The 16,566-nt window shown below is 40.7% G+C and overlaps 1 protein-coding gene across 4 annotated transcripts; it reads left to right on the top strand.

Moving 5' to 3' along the window:
* The first annotated feature begins 39 nt into the window (after window positions 1-39).
* CMC2 (C-X9-C motif containing 2) lies at window positions 40-16,248 on the top strand. 4 transcript variants are annotated; one of them, XM_042969299.1, is made up of 4 exons: window positions 40-515; window positions 7,721-7,835; window positions 12,310-12,381; window positions 16,145-16,248. In XM_042969299.1, the coding sequence occupies exons 1-4, from the start codon at window positions 334-336 to the stop codon at window positions 16,229-16,231; spliced, it is 456 nt and encodes a 151-aa protein (XP_042825233.1). In that variant the 5' UTR covers window positions 40-333; the 3' UTR covers window positions 16,232-16,248. The 4 variants fall into 4 exon arrangements, with proteins under 4 accessions (XP_042825233.1, XP_042825234.1, XP_042825235.1 ...); XM_042969301.1 differs by lacking the exon at window positions 40-515 and adding an exon at window positions 655-799; XM_007082843.3 differs by lacking the exon at window positions 40-515 and adding an exon at window positions 7,431-7,613.
* Window positions 16,249-16,566: the final 318 nt, after the last annotated feature.

The following is a 16,566-nucleotide window of genomic DNA, read 5'->3' as shown; positions in this document are numbered from 1 at the left end:
CAGTGTCTCTTCTCGGCAGCCGTTCCCGCCCGCTGCTCCTTCAAAGCCACCAATTGCAGTTCCCGTCGCCCTCCAGCCCCGCCCACCCCGGAGCTCTATCTTTGGACTGTACCCTAGGCACAGGGAGCTGCGTCGGGGAGCGGCAGAAGTGAAACTCGCCAAGTCCCCGCATCACTCTTGTTGGTAGAGACCATTAGTTAAACGCAGTTAAGCTCAGCCACGAAATCTGGCCTGTTGGCTTGGTTTGCTGTTTTTAGTCCCGGCCGTGCCTCAGTGCACTCGCTCTCCCTCCCCCCAGCGCCCGCAAATGGGCCCGTCCAGGCCGGGTGGCGCATGCGCCTCAGAGGCCGGGAGCAGCGGGGGCTGGCCGCGCCGAGCCGGGTCAGCTGTGGAGGGCGCGGGGGACTTTGCCACCCCGAGCTGCTGCGACTCCGGCGCCCAGGCCGCCGGCCTTTGGATTGGGAGTCTTCGCTGGTGACTGTCACTTCAGTCCTCCCTGTGTGGCTTCGAGTCGGGTGAGTCTCAGGAGTCCCGGTCGTTCCGAGGAGCGCTCTCTTCCTGGCCGCGGTGTCCTGGGAGGCCGCGGGACACCCACCTGTCCCTCCTCTCGTGCCCTGCTCGCGCGCGCCCCGCCGTGCCCCTTCCTGCCCCTGTCGGAGGTTGGGACCTTGAAGGTCAGGTCCCTGGTCCTCAGGGCGGCCGTGGCTCGCCCTGCTCCGAGGCAGACCACCGCGCGGGGGGCTTTGCGGTTGTAGCTGCAGGCGCGTCCGGGCCCTTCCACCCGCAGGCAGTTGCCGAGGTAGTTTAGAGAATGTTTTGGTCTAGACCTTTCTCTCTTCGCTGCAGTCTGTCTCGCCACTCGCGAGCCTAGTGACCTGGGCGGGGGATGGGGTGGGCTCCTCCCCTCCTTGAGCCTCGGCTTCCACGCTTGTAAAATGGGTACAACCCATCGCATCGATGGTCAGAAGGGAAGCCATTCACAGCGTTTGACACTAGGAGCGGTGAGCGCTCAATGAATCGCATGATTATTATTGTCATCTCGGAGTTAGAAATTGCATGTAGCTGCACCTGTCAGCTGCAGTGAAAGTTGCCACCAGTCTGTCTTGCGAAGCGAGAATCCATGGAGATCCCCATCAGTACACTTTGCAAGGAAGGTAGACATTCGGGTCCCTTTTATTGGAATTAAAAGTTACCGTGTTTGTAGGTTCACGCAAGGTGCTTAATGAAGAGTCTTAAGTAAACCCGCGTTCTGGAAACTTTCATTTAAAACCTTAACTGCATAAAAGAGGTTGGCGCTGGCGAAGGAATTCTGTTGTGACACCCTTGTATCTCCTTTCCTGTACATACAGGCTTCTGCACGTGTTTAGTTTATTTAAAATGAGCCTCACTCATTTCCATTCTTTTGTTGTTGTTGTTAACTATGTTGAGGTGTGAACCAATTCTCAGTTCTACATTAATCCTGAATTCAACATTTGGCAAGCATTGATTGGGCATTTACTATGTGCATTTACAAGAACGTTCCCTCACTAGCCTGTGCGTTCTTTGAGGTATATGGACTGATTCTTTTTTCTCTGAAATTCAGGTGATTTGGCAGAATGCCCAGCACCTGCTGAGTACTGTTGTTTGTTCAGGGAGAGTTGCAGCTTCCATTCCTTAGGAAACTATGTGGTGGAACTTGAGAGCCTTACGGATCTTTCCCCCAGGCAGCCCAGGGGTTCCTTTCGGTAGCAGTGGGGCATGGTCTGTGTTTGGGAGCACTAGTCACTCAATAGCAGATGTTTAGATTTGGTCCCTTTGCAACTGTGATAAGTAGAAGACTGTAGGGTAGGCGGTACCTTGCTGCGTCTGCTACTTCTGCTGAATATGGTGCATAGTTTGAAATAGTTGCAGAAATACTCATTTAACTAATTCCAGGGCTTTCTGAAAGTAGGCCTTAAAAAATGCATGTTGTAGAAAGCATTGTGTATTAAGTTTACAGTTTTTCCTGGAGAACAGATTTTTCAAACTCTAAACAAGGGACTTTTCTGGATTTGTTTTACTTTTTTTAATGTTTATTTTTGAGAGACAGAGTGCGAGCAGGGGAGGGGCAGAGAGAGAGAGAGGGAGACACAAAATCTGAAGCAGGCTCCAGGCTCCAGGCTCCGAGCTGTCAGCACCAGAGCCCGATGCAGGGCTTGAACTCACGAACCGTGAGATCATACCCTGAGCTGAAGTCGGATGCTTAACCGACTGAGCCACTCAGGCGCCCCTGTTTTTTGTTTTAAAAAGCCATTAGAAATTGCAGCTGTAGAGTACATTTCTTTCTGGTGCAGCCACAAAACAGCAAAATCTTTGGAAAGAAAACACAAGTGACATTAAAATAGGGGGTTTCCTCCTCGTGATTATAGATTTGCTGAGGTGTTATTAAAATGCTTACTCCTTTTTCTTTACTAGAGGTCGTGTATTGCTTACTTCTTGGCTTATTTTTTAAAACTGTGCCACCTGGTGGTTGAAATCTATCATGGAATACTCCTTAGGAAAATTTTACCTTTGTCTTGGTAGAATCAGGTGAATAAGACTGTAATCTTTATGTCTTTAGTGAGAGTACCATATGCTTCTGTCCTCCCAGCTTACCCCCAAGTAAAGGTTAAAATTGCTTTGCAGGGGCCAATCACCCAGTTATTGTCACAACTGAACATTTTTAAAGAGTTTCAGCATCTGTTTTAGTATAAATGTTTGCATGCTAGAGGCAGTGGGTGGAGTTGGGGAGGGAAGCCCTTTAACTGTGACAAGTTAACCTGGTGTTTTCTAAATGCCAGTGTAAAAGTGGGACTGAAGTTTTGTGTCTAAATCATAACAGTGTGAATGGAATTTATTCCTCTTTCTTAGTGCACACACACACACATGTGAAGTCTTAATCACAAATGTTCCCTTCACCTTTGTTTCATCAATGCTGCTGATGTTCATAATTATTTTGGCATTACCCTTTTGAATTTTTTTTTTGTATTTTCCTAGTGGTGATAAGTGTTTATCCATTGCGAATTTCATTTCTGAAAATAGGTTAAAATCGTTTAGTTGTGAACTTCGATTTGAGAAGAAACTGAAGACTGCAGTGCAGAAATACTCTCTGTGACATCCTTAATTGATGTAGCCAGTCTCTTTGGGGTACGTTAAGACAGGTAACCGAGAACTTCCCATTGCAGCTTGCTTCATTGTTGGACAGCTCCAGGAAGATGACGTCTTCCACTCTTTGGTTTCCAGACCTGTCCTCAGAAATACCTTGGGAACACCACTGCAGATTCAGTTCAGCCTTTCCCGTCATGTGATGAGCATTTCACATATACAAATAATACTTTGCAAATGTCACGTTCACTGCTTACCATTTCAGATAGTCCCACATATGTTATTTTAAACCTCACGACCCCTCAGAGATACAGGTCCAGAGCTAATACCATTTTATGGAAGAAGAGACTTAGGTCAGATTAAGTAACCAAAGTGTTACAACCTATGGACAGATAAGTCCACAACTTTTGCCTTCAGATCCATCGCTTCTCCTACTTAACCAGGTTGTTCCTTTTATCTGTCACCTCTGATGGGGGCTTCCCTAAATTGGTAAATATTGCCAGTTTCATTAATAGCTTCTTACGGATCCTGAGAAGAAGAGTTTAAGAGTAGAGGCAAAGCCGTCGTCATCCTGAGCAGTCTCTCCAGGAATATTCACATTGTCAATATTCCGGACTTGGCTGCTCAGGACGAATACAGTATTGTTCTTTTTCTTGAGGTAGACTGACCTTCTGTTTCTAGGAATGCAGGATAATGTTACATTGACTTCTTTGGAACCCACAATTAGTGCTTGTTGGTCTCGTAGCCAACCAGAGACTCTTTGGGAAATAGTTTTTTCTATCTGAATTTATTTCACCCACAAACTGCTGGGAAGTTTTCTGTTTCGAACATGGGAATAATTTGTCCTGGTTTAGAGATTGCACTGGGTAGCAGTAACTCTGCCACTTGCTATGTGACCTGGGACTTATTTTTGATACGAAAATGTGAGTAATGCATACTTGAAGTGCAAAAAGGCAATTTCTTATGGTTCCAGTGAATTTACAGTTATTGGAAGGATTAGAAGACTTGTGCCCAGTGTGTGGTAAGTGTTCAAAAATTATTTTCTACACTAATAATGTAGATATAGTCATGGCCTTGAAGGAATGTTAAAAGTAAGAATATGGAATAGACGTTTAGTTTTCTTCAGCTCATAAATTACTTTGAGTTATAGTAATGTTCATTGGAATAGGCTTTTATTTTTTATTTTTCTAAATGTTTGTTTTTGAGAGAGAGAGCGAGAGTGAGAACACAAATGGGGGAGGGGCAGAGAGAGAGGAAGACACAAAATCCGAAGCAGGCTCCAGGCTCCGAGCGGGTCAGCCCAGAGCCTATCACGGGACTTGAACTCGCCAACCGGGAGATAATGACCTGAGCCGCAGTCTGATGCTCACCTGCCACCCAGGCGGCCCAGAATAGGCTTTTAAAGATGACTGCTGGAAGATATCAGCACTCACAGCAAGTGTTGTGACAACAGTGGCATCGTTTTATAGCTGTGAGTGTGGCAGTACCCCCGTGTAAGCACCAACGGGAGGCGCAGCCAGCCGGGTGCTGGAAGAGAGTGTGGGTACAGGGTGGACAGAGGGAAAGAAGAAGAGGGTATCTCACTGAAAAGGTGGGGTGGAGGAAAGGGGGGGAATGACTGGTAAAGCAAGGAATTTGTTAGCTAAGGGATTAGGTAGGTCAGTGTTTAGAGCTGTAGATTGAGAAGTAGTAGTTTAGTTTTTTACCAGGAAGAATAGGAAAAGGAAACTATATGAAACCATTCTCTTCTTTGACATAGTTACATAGGATACTAAGTAGAGAGGAAGTTATCTTATTGGTACCCTGGCTGGGTCTACAGCGCATAAACTTTTGTAACTGAGGGAGGAAAAATATACATCGTGGTATGTATGCATTTCTACTTATATACAATGTGGGCATATTTATCTCAGCCGCAAAGTGTCTTCTAAAGTATTTAATGGGCCAATCAAAGAGGTCATTTCAGTACATCATAAGCTTGTTTCCAAATTGTAAAAGCACAAATCTGAGGACTTGGTTGATAGAGGTGAAAATGTTTTGTCACATTTACAAAATAAAAAGACATTTTCTAAGTGACTTAATAGTACAACATTAGATGACTTAAATTTCTAGACTGTATGAGGCCTCATTTTTCTGAGGGAAAACATTATGTCATTAAGAAGACTTCGTAGTCAGCGGCAGGCAAACAAAACTTGAACTTGGCTGCATTTCCAAATGTGTTTCAGAGACTCAAGGACTTAGTTGGGCATAGCTGCTTGGTTTGGGATTGTCAGCTGTGGTTTGCGGTGTGTGCATGTGTAGTCAGTCACTCAGTGGAACAGTGATCCACTGGTCTTTTTGGAAATGGAGTTCTGAAATAGTAGGGATACTGTAATGCTCTGGAATTCTTTGTTTAGACATTTGTAAGGACTTGTTGAGAGTGGAAAGTACATAGGCAGTTTGAAATTCTCAAACGTTTTTGTATTAGCTCTGTGAAGGTATAATTTACATTTCATAAAATTCACCCACCATGAGTTCAGTGATTTTGGTAAACTGCTATTGTGCGACCACTGCCACAATCCTGTTTTAAAATGCTTTCGTCGCGCGGATGTATTCCTTTGTGGCCAGTGACAAATAATCCTCTCACTTTCAGGTGTAGGCAAACCATCGGCTTTTTTTTCTCTACCATTTTGCCTTTTCTACACATTGCATATAAATGGAATCATATATAGTCTTTTGAATCTGGCTTCTTTCATTCAGCTTGGTGCTTTGAGGTTCATCCACGTTGGCGCCTGTGTCCGTGCATTCCTTTTAATTGCTAAATAGTATTCCATTGTCTCGGCATACCGCATTTATTTATCCAGTTGGCAGGTTATTGGACATTTGCATTGTTTCCAGTATTGGCTATGATGAATAATGCTGTCAAAATTAGCATACATGTCTTTGTGTGGTTTTATGTTTTCATTTCTTTTGGGTATATTCTTAGGAGTGCGGTTTCCGTGGTCAGGGGTCATTTGGTAAGTATGTGTTTAACTCCTTAAGACACTGCCAAATTAAGTGTGTCCTATTTTGCATTTTCATTAGCAATGCATGAGGTCTGTTTTCTCTGCATCCTAACCATTGCTTGGTATTGTCTGGCTTTTTGATTATAGCTATTCGGGTGGAAATGAGTGGTATCTCATTGTGGTTTTAGTTTGAATTCCCTGTGACTAATGGTGTTCAGCATTTTTTTATGTGCTTAATTAACCATTTTCATACCATCTTCTGTGAAGTATTCAAATCTTTTGCCCATTTTGGGGGTCCATTTTAAACGTTGGGTTGGTTTGTAAGCATTCTTTATATGTTCTAGGTAGCAAGTCCTTTTTCAAACATGATTTGCAAATATTTTCCCCTAGTCTCCAGCTTGTAGGATATTTATTTTTTAGAGCAGTTTTAGGTTCACAGTAAAATTGAGCAGAACGTACAGAGAGGCCCCATGTGCTCCCTGCCCCACACATGCACAACCTCCCCCGTGATCAGCATCCCCCGCTAGAGTTGTGTGTTTTTACAACTGAACCTACATTGACACATCATCATCACCCAAAGTGTGGCTTATCCTTTTTTTAAAATTTATTATATACATCATGAAATGCTCACCACGAGAAGCATATTACAGTATTATTGACCGCATTCCCTGTGCTCTACTTTCCATGCCTGTGTCTTTTCATTTTCTTAATGGTATATTTTTGAAGCGAGAAAGTTTTAACTTTGATAAGATTTTACCAATTTTTTCTTTTATGAATTGTGCTGTTGACCTAAGAACTCTTGGTCCTGCCTAAGGTCATTATTTTAGGTTGTCTTTTTTGAAACCTTTTAGAAGATTAAAGCAATCATTGGTTCTTTCTTTTGGTAATCTTTTCCAAGTTAAAAAGAATAGGTTACAAAAAAGAGTAGGTAAATAATGCTATAACACTATAACTATATAGTGCTATAACACTATAACTATAGCAAACACTTCAAAATAATGCTTTTCCTTTGACCTTGGCTGCTAATTTTCTCCTTTGTGAATGAACCAATTAAATTTAATTTCTGGAATTTCAGCATCTTGCTTTCATTGTAATAATTGCGTTTTATGGACAGATCTGCTAAACTGAAAAACTTTTTTCACATCTGCTTTTTGTTTCTCTTCATTGTTTAGTTAGATTTTCTCAGCCAGATGTTAGGAAGAAAACAGTCCCTGTTAATTCACACTAATGTGAGACTGATGGGGCTTTAACCCTCTGAGAGGAGTATACATTTTAAAAGGATTAATAAACCAGTTCTCTTGTTTTGTAGAATTTCATCTGAACAAAATGAGTTGTAATCCATTTCAGGAATGTGGGGAAAATAATTGAAATCAGGCTTATTAAGAGAGGCTGGCTGTTTCTGCTAGAGCACTTCTTTCCAGGGTTGGGCCTCTTTAGAAACTGCACGTTCTCTGAACACCTGATAACTTGCTGAATCTGTTAAACCGCTGGATAAGGAAGCTGAGGCTCAAGGTTAATCATTTGCCTAAGGTGAGCATTCCTTTCTGATAAAGCTCACTGCAGGTTTTTAGTGAAGTAGCTTTAGGTCGCATTAACAAGTACAGTCACACATATTCAAGACACTCTTGTATCCACAGGTCGCTCTGCTGCGCTCCATCCCTTCTCCTAAAGATGCATCCTGACTTATCTCCACACTTGCACACTGAAGAATGCAACGTCTTGATTAACTTGCTTAAGGAATGTCACAAAAATGTAAGAGTTCAGAAAAATGACCACGAAGCAAAAATGAAACTTAGGTACAACACAGTGATGTGCAATGTTGCCTCCACTGATGGAAGGGGAATGATAATATGGCCGATCTTAGCTTACTAAAGATTAGTAATTGATGCTGTGATGTTTCAGATACCATTTCCATTCGTGATTACTAAAAATTAAGCACGGTCGTTTGTTAGGGAACTTTTGAAATGATACATAACAGTCAGAACCCATGTTCTTTCAATAAAATACTTTCCTGTTTTTAATTACAGGATGTTAGAACGATTACGTTAATCTGACTCTTCTGATCATAATGCAATTGTTGTAAAAATTTTCTAAGATTTTCCTTGATGTCCATCATTCTGTGTTTAAAGGAGATTGAAATTTTTTTTAATAATTAGATACTAGCTAGGTTTAAATTATGATTGGCCTAATTTGGTACGTTTACTTACTTGTTAGTGGAATGGAAGTAAAATTCCATGGTTAAAACCAAAATGGAAAGGAAACCCATTTTTGGAATATATTCAGTTAAGCCAATATTTTTATGGATGTCAGATATTAAGCTTTTTTCATATAACTGATGCATGAGACAGTTATAAGGAGCATTTGTGGTTTTCTTTAACTTTGCATGATGCGTTTTCCTCATGAGATTCATAAACTGTAGATATATAAAATTATAATATCAGTATGTATCATTTAAATGAGTAACATTTAAAGGCTAACAGGTAGTAAGTACTACCTCTGATCTGTGAAGTTAGATATTTTTTGTTCAAAGAACGTTGTTGGTGACAATATACTTGAGACAGACTTTTTTCAGCATACATGTAGATCCAGAATTGATATCATAAGTCTTTATTTAACGTTATTTTAACGTTATTTATACATTGTATGTTATTTTATTTGTACGTTATTTTAATGATATTTAACGTTATTTTGTGGGTGTGCAGTCGCGTCCCATTTGGTTTTAGAGTGTTTCCCTGATGACTGATTTTGAGCATCTTTTCATGTGCCTGTTGACCATTCATACAGTCTTTTGCCTATAGTTTATTTTTTTTTTAATTTTAAAAATTTACTTATTTAATTATTATTATTTTCTTTGCCCATATTTTAAAATTGGGTTGTTTGCTTTATTGAGTTTTAAGAATTTGTTTTCATTTGACATTCAAGACCCTGTCTTGACAATTGAAGACATTGACAAGCGTGTGGTAAGTATGTTCTCAGTCTGTGGCATCCTTTTTCACTTTCTGAAGGTTGTGCTTCAAAGAGCGGTTTCTAAGTTTGATGAAGTCTAATTGCCAGGTTTTTCTTTCAGTGTTTGTGAGGGGTTTTGTTTTTGTTTTGTTTTTTTTGTTTGTTTGTTTGTTTGCATTCTAAGGATCTTTGTGTGTTTCCTGCTCACAAAGATTTTCTCCTTTTTTTCTTCCAAAGGTTTCAGGCTTTTAGCTGTGCCATTTAGGTTGGTGACCCATTTCAAGTTACTGTTTGTGTCTGGTATGAGGTAGGAGTCAGTGTTTTCCTTTCTCTACGTCTATTGTTTTTCCAGCACTATTTGTGCAGACACCAGCCTTTCCCTCCTAAATTAACTTGCTGCCTTGGTCAAAAATCTGTTGACCACACATGACTGGTCTCTTTCTGGGCTCTGGTCGGTTCCGCCGATTTATGTGTCTGTTCTGAACACCAGTTAATTCCAGAGTTCTCCTCGTGGGGCCAACCGGGTCCCCTGACGGGTTTGTCCTCTCCTCTACCCTCGATTACTTTCCACACCGTGTCAGGAGGGACTGTTCAAACGACGTTCAGGCATCGTTCCCCTCTACCGGCTCCCTTTGCTGCGGTACGCGATCTCACTTTCTTCCTTCCTGTTGTTTCAGGACCTTCATGAACATGGCCCCGACTTAGCCTTGGGTTTCACACCCTCCGGCACTCTTTTTTTCCCCTCGCTCCCCAGCGACCTTTTCTGCAGTTGTGTGGGGCACACATTTCTCTCTTCTGAGGCTTTGGGCTTGCTTTGTCCTTGGCTTATCTTGGAGCCCTCCTCACTATCTCCTCTTCCCCGCATGCTGTACCAGGTTTCATCATCCTCCAGGTTTCATTGTCTGTAATGTGTCCTTGCCTCTTCATTTCCTCCTTTCCTGGCCTAGATTCTCTTGGCGTTGTCACTCTGTCCTCTAGTAACACCATACGTAGTCCATTTCCTACTTCAAGGTACTTCTCACACGTTTTGGTCTCAGGACTCCTATACACTCTTAAAAATTCTTGAGGACCCCAAATAACTTTTGTGTATGTGGACCCTAGCTACCGATATTTACTGAAGTAGAAATTGAAACTGAGAAATTTAAAAAAATGTAAATGTATGTAAAAATACAATAATAAATCCAGTACATGTTAACATAGTAATTTTTCACAAAAAAAGATCTTATTTTCTGAAACAAAAGACAGAGTCAAAAGAATGACATTGCTTTTGGGGAGCCTGGGTGGCTCAGTTGGTTAAGCTTCTGACTTCAGCTCAGGTCGTGATCACGGTTCGTGGGTTTGAGCCCTGCGTCAGGCTCTGTGCTGTCATTGCAGGGCCTGCTTTGGATCCACTGTCCGCCCTCCTCTCTGCTCCTCCCCTGCTTGCGTGCGCGTGTGCACTTTCTCTCTCTCTCTTAAAAATAAATAAACATTAAAAAAAAGAAGAATGACATTATTTTTGCATTTTTGCAATTCTCCTTGGTATCTGGCTTAATAGAATATAGCTGGAGTCTCCTATCTGCCTCATGTCCAGTCTTTGGTGATGTTGTCCTCTGAGCAGCCTCTGGAAAGTTCTACCGTAGCCTTGTGAGAGAATGACACTGAACAAAACAAATAAGATCTTTGATTATCAGGAGACTAGTTTTTATCTTATACACCCCCTGGAGAGCTCCTGGGAACTCGTGGGTGCCCCTGGACTGCACTTGGAGAACAACTGTTTTATAACAGTCACTCTGTTCGTTGACTCACTCTGTTCCATGACCGTGTTCTGTGAGAGTAGGGCCCGGGTCCACCTTCCTCACTACTGTATCCCTAGTCCTTGTCTTCGAGATATCGATTGATTGCCCATTTATTCAATCACTGGCCCAGTTTGGTTTTCTGGAAACAGACATCACACACTGGAGGCCTTTGCTCTGTGTGTGCAAGAGAACTGCAGTCCATGGGCGTTCCTTTTACCAAGTCCAGCGGGGCACTTTGGGTTTGTTTTGCACATGATGTCACAAGAGTGTATTTCTTTGGGCGATAGGAATCACTGTGAACTAAACTGTGAAATACTGCCTTACATTCTAAACATTAATCCTTTCTTTTGTTTCCGCCTCACCAGAAAGTGTGTGAAAATGCATTGTTCCCGTTCATCTGTGGTCAGAGAAATAGTTGAGGAAAAATACACAAGAAATACTTATTCTGAAAAGGTCATTAGGCAACCAGTAGGAGATGTCAGTTTACCTTAAATGCTTGCCAGAAAAACCAACCCATTCATTGATTGGACCAGAAGAGGACATTTAAAGCGGCGATGAGGCAGGGGGAAAGGAGTAGCGAGGGGCATAGCTTATAAATTATGTGTTGTCTGTTTCCATGAAAGCCTTAATTGGAAAGAAAAGGAGCAGGTGCCTATTATAACTACAAGTTCAGCATTTATGGCATGTCGTTTTAGGCCATCACCATGCTGTCCTGGGCACCCTTAAAAATCGTGATGTGCAAACACACTAATTATGGCCCTACTAAAAATTCGTGTTCTTGACCTCAGCCTTCATCGTGATCTGCTTTGGAGCATTTGTACTTTTTGCCACGATCATTGTCGTAGGCCTTGAAACCACTAGGAGATTTTTATTTCTGCTTTTCAAAGAAAGCAGACTTTGAACTTCAGACATAGATTTTCTGATATTGTGGATTAGTGGCTTATTTATGTGGTCCATATAGACCGTTTAATAGTGTTACGTGTTTCTGATGTATTTTGATGACATTTTGAATGGAGGCCAATGAGAAAATAGTGTTGGCACTCAGCGTTTATTAGGTAATTCTTCAGTGGGACAGAGTGTTTGCTATTGAAGGAAGTTACTGGTCATGTTAATATGGCCACAGTGCACTTTGACATCACTGCCCGTAGTAGATGATGGATTGTGCTGTGATGTTAACATGCCCTTAAAGACAGAGGTACTTGAAAACAGAATTGTTTACACTCTGTCATTGTGAGGTTTTGGCAGTTTAATAGGCTTCCCTTTTAGTAAGGAAAAGTCTTTTGGTTTTTCATTTCTACCTACAGAGCTTTTATCTCTCCTTTAGGATGGCCAGGATAAGTACATTTATTTGTACACCTCATACCTGTGATTTACCTGTTTGCTTATTAACAATGTGGTGACACGTTAAACCCATTTCTGTAGGAATAAGTATTTAAATTCTGTGTGCCAGAGGCCTTAGCATGTTGTGGGATGAAATATTTTACCCCTTTTCTTCCTTTTAGCACAGCATTCTGAAATTTTTTGGTCATTGCAATGATCTTGATCGGGAGATGAGAAAGTGCTTGAAGAATGAGGTAAGAAAAGTGTTAAAGAATAAAAATGGTTGAACAGTAGAATAGAACATTTTTGAACAATATTTTACAATATTGCCATTAATTTTTATTCCGAATTTTAGTATAACAGAGAGAATTGACTTTAGACGTACATCCTCCCCTAAAACCAAGAGGAGAAATAAAAGCCTTTTCTGGGGACAGAACATTGCTAAGATTTTTGTTTTTTGTTTTTTGCATGCACGTAAATGAAAACAACTTCCTTATTGTAATCATTGTAACTCTCCTATATGAATTGCAAGGTTTGGGAAGTTGAGTTTGTTTAGCAGAAAGACTTCGGACAGTCAGCTATTACCTGTAGCGGGTAAGAGATACACTTTGGGCCTGTTCCCTCATAGAACATGGCGGGAGCCAGACATGGTCTCCTCACAGGTTTAAAATTGTGAATTTGTTTATAACCATGGCATGTACCAGCCATAGATAGGGATCTAGTTTGACTTGATTGGAAACACTCATTTCCTAAACTCGGTGTTAGGCCATGACATGGACTTGGGCATATAGTAGAGTGCTTTTGAAACCTTTGAAAAGACATGTATTTTTTAATTTTTTAAAAATGTTTATTTATTTTTGAGACAGAAACAGAGCATGAGCAGGGGAGGGGCAGAGAGAGAGTGAGACACAGAATCTGAAGCAGGCTCCAGGCTCCGAGTTGTCCCCACAGAACCCGACATGGGGCTCAAACTCACGAACCGTGAGATCATGACCTGAGCCAAAATCCGGCGCTTAACCGACTGAGCCACCCAGGTGCCTCGAAAAGAAATTTAATTCCCTTTGTTTTCACACATGAGTTGTGTTATGTCCAAAACCTTAAAAAATCTATAACTATTAAAAACCTGCCTTCCAGTTTTTTTGCATTTTCCATATTTTTGAACTTCTTTTCCTATTTGCCTCATGGTGAAAGGTATTAGTTATAATATTTGAAGCTGTCCAGCATCTATATTTTTGTTTTTTGTATTTTCCAATCTGAGGCTTTGGGGGTTTTTGGTTTTGTTTGTTTTTTCTCTTCCTAGAGTCCCTTTCTAGTGTCTTTACTGTTTGAAGAACTTTCTGGAGTTCTCACTTCAGGGTCATCATTTTCTTTGCACAAACATGTACATGTATAAGTGTTTTAAATTGATTTTTCAAGAGTTTTTCTTCACTGGTAAAGCTAGTTTATATGAAAGCTGAACCTAGGGCTTTGTTTGGTTTTCATAAGGATTATGGGAAAACGAAGCCCACGCTGTGGTGTTCATTGCAGCGATTTATTTCTCACATGCTTTCTGTTGTGTCTGATCACCTTTTCCCCTAAATTTAGATTTTTTTTTCTTCTTATGGTTCAATAATTTTTGCCATTGGTGTGGTGATTAGATCTTTATATGAAATTTTCTTCCCAGGTGGTCCTGAGACATTAGTGACCGTTTGGTAGGATGTTGTAGATATTTTTCTTACTTTGTTTTCATATAAATTTTAGATTTTCTCCTTGACTTATTTTCTAAGTCCTCTATGTGGTTTTTATGTTGCTTCATTACCTGATTTATAGATGTTTTTCTGTCTGTACTTTCATGCTTCAGTCCTCTGAACCTGTGCTCATTTATTTCCTCTCTGCCTTTAATGCTTTCTGGTTTACCATTTACTGCTCTCACGTGCTCCTCTACCATTTCCTTCATGTGCCATTTGAGTACTTTATTCCTTGAAGCTTTTAACTAGAAGGACCTGGCCAGTTTCCCTTTGCCTCTCTTTGCCACTGTGTTACTGCCCCCCCCCCCACTTCCCCATTTTATTGAAAGAATCACTAGTATTACTTTTGCAGCGTCCTTTTTGTCCCTCTTAATTGTTCGGTTTGGTTTAGTTTTTGGTTAATTGAGCTTCCATTCTATCTACATTGTTCAGCGAAGTTTTGTGAATAACATCACATGCATATATTTTTCTTTTCCTTCTTTTATTCAGAGGCCATCTGGACTCCCTTTGGGGATATCTTAACATATATTTTAACATAGAGTATAATTTGCTCTTTAACCTGTTTTTTGGGGCCACCTACACAGTATTCTGAAGATTTACCCTTAAAACCCTTCTCCCAACCTGATTGCTGGTGGGCAGTCCAGCATATGTGATTAAAGACAGATATCAAATATTTTTCTCCGAGTATGTATCTCTCCATGTTCTAGAATAGTGCCTTTAAAAAAAAAAGCAAAACCAAAACTTGTTAAAGCAATGAAATGCCCTTTTCCCCCGAAAAATCTTCAGAAGAAAATTAATGTATGACAGATAAAAGGAATGATTTTGGTTAAAGGGACCTGGTGTTTCATCTGTAATTTGAAGTGGTCCTTTGATGGGGAAGAAAAAAATTTCGGAAACTATCATTCCAGAAGCTATGTTATAACTCTTCAATCAAAACTTTAGATCCAGAAAACTTCTTAAAGATCATCTAGCCTAGCTCCCTGTATTTGAGGTTACAGGACCCGAAGATGTACTGATCATGAACCTCCACACCATTGTCTCAGGGGTCAGAGGCGGGGGATCCAGTCAGGTCTCTAGTTAGCTCTCTATCACCGATTTCATTTCTGTGGCCTCTTCCCATATCTCTGGCTCCTAAAAGATTTTGATGTCTAGCTGTTCACAATACTTAGTTTTTCCAACTTGAATTTACTTTTATATTTTTCCCCTTTTTCATAGGGACCCTTCATTCACCTTTAAAGTAATGTCTGTATTGGTGTATATAAACCTGTACATATATCCATGTAAAAACACTTATATTGAAGTTTCTCTGCTTTAAATGAGTGCATTGCCTAAGTGCCAGGCTGTTTATTTCCTGTTATTTAATAACCTACTGATCAGATCAGAATACGAGGCTGAAAACCTCCAGGTGAAAACTGCTTTTAGATCCATCTAATTACAGAAATGTAGGATTTGGGGAGAATCCGTTTGATGACTCTTTATAATGAAAATAATCCTGGGAAGTTTAGCTGACTAGCAGTTTCCACGTGAACTAATAGGATAATATGGTTGCCAAGAGCCCTTTACTCTTGATAATATTTATAGAAATAACAGGTCTAGGTCCTAAGAACTAGTAGGTCCACTGTAGCCCACATCTATCAGACTGTGTGGAGCACTGTATTTAATTCTGGCTGTGATATTTTTTATCAGGAATATTGATATTAAAGCGCTTTATAAAAGGTGCTTGGTAGCTATTAGAAGGCAGAAGCCATGTTCTGTGAACCTCTATGGAAGCCAGGAATGTTCAGCCTAAAAAAGAGGTAGTAAGTGGGTCATCTGTAACCAGATATTTGCCAGATTATAGCAGGCAAGAAGAAATAGGCAGTAGGAGAATTTACGTGGAAACACTGGTTCAACACAAAAAACACTTCGGAACAAGTAGAAGTGGCCAACAGCGAAAGAGGTTACCTCTCAAGGTAGTGAGCTCCTCATAACTATAAGTGTTCAACCAGAGCTTAGATGCGTGTGATAGATCGTGAGTTCCTAAAGAACAGGGACAACACTCACTCATCTTAAATATTTCCTGAATTCATATTTGGGGAAGAAATTAATTCAGTAAATATTTGTTCATCTATTAGGATGTAGGTGCTGTACTGTGTTTGCAATTTCAGATTCAGTGAAATAAAAGACAAATAAGAATTTTATCAGCAGAAACAACTTATTTTGCAAATATTTTAAAATATCTAACTCAGCTGATATATCAATGGTAATATAATCTGCTGTCTCTTTTCTCCCCCTTCCTTTTATTTTCCAGTACATGGAAAAGAGGACCAAGAGCAGGGAGCATGGCAATGCGATGAGAAAAAGACTTTTTAATCCCGCAGAGGAATCTGAAAAATAAATTGCAGGCATACCTCGTGTTGTTGTGCTTCATTTTATTGAGCTTCACAGCTAGTGCATTTTTTTCAAATTGAAGGTTGGTGGCAACCTCGCGTCGAGTGAGTCTATTGGTGCCATTTTTCCAACAGCATTTCTCGCCTCGTGTTTCTGTATTGCATTTTGGTAATTCTTAAAATATTTCAAACTTTATAATCACTATTATAATTCTTATGCTGGTCTGTGATGTTACTATTTTCATTGTTTCGGGGCATCACGAAGCGTGTCCACAGAAGACAGTGAACTTCATCAGCGTTGTGTGTGTTCTCACTGCTCACCTACCAGCCCTTCCCTCGTCTC

The sequence above is a fragment of the Panthera tigris genome, chromosome E2 (genome assembly GCF_018350195.1).
Source record: "Panthera tigris isolate Pti1 chromosome E2, P.tigris_Pti1_mat1.1, whole genome shotgun sequence".
Lineage (NCBI taxonomy): Eukaryota > Metazoa > Chordata > Mammalia > Carnivora > Felidae > Panthera > Panthera tigris.
Note: the sequence above shows the minus strand (reverse complement) of the source record. Positions and strands in the feature narration are given on the sequence as shown.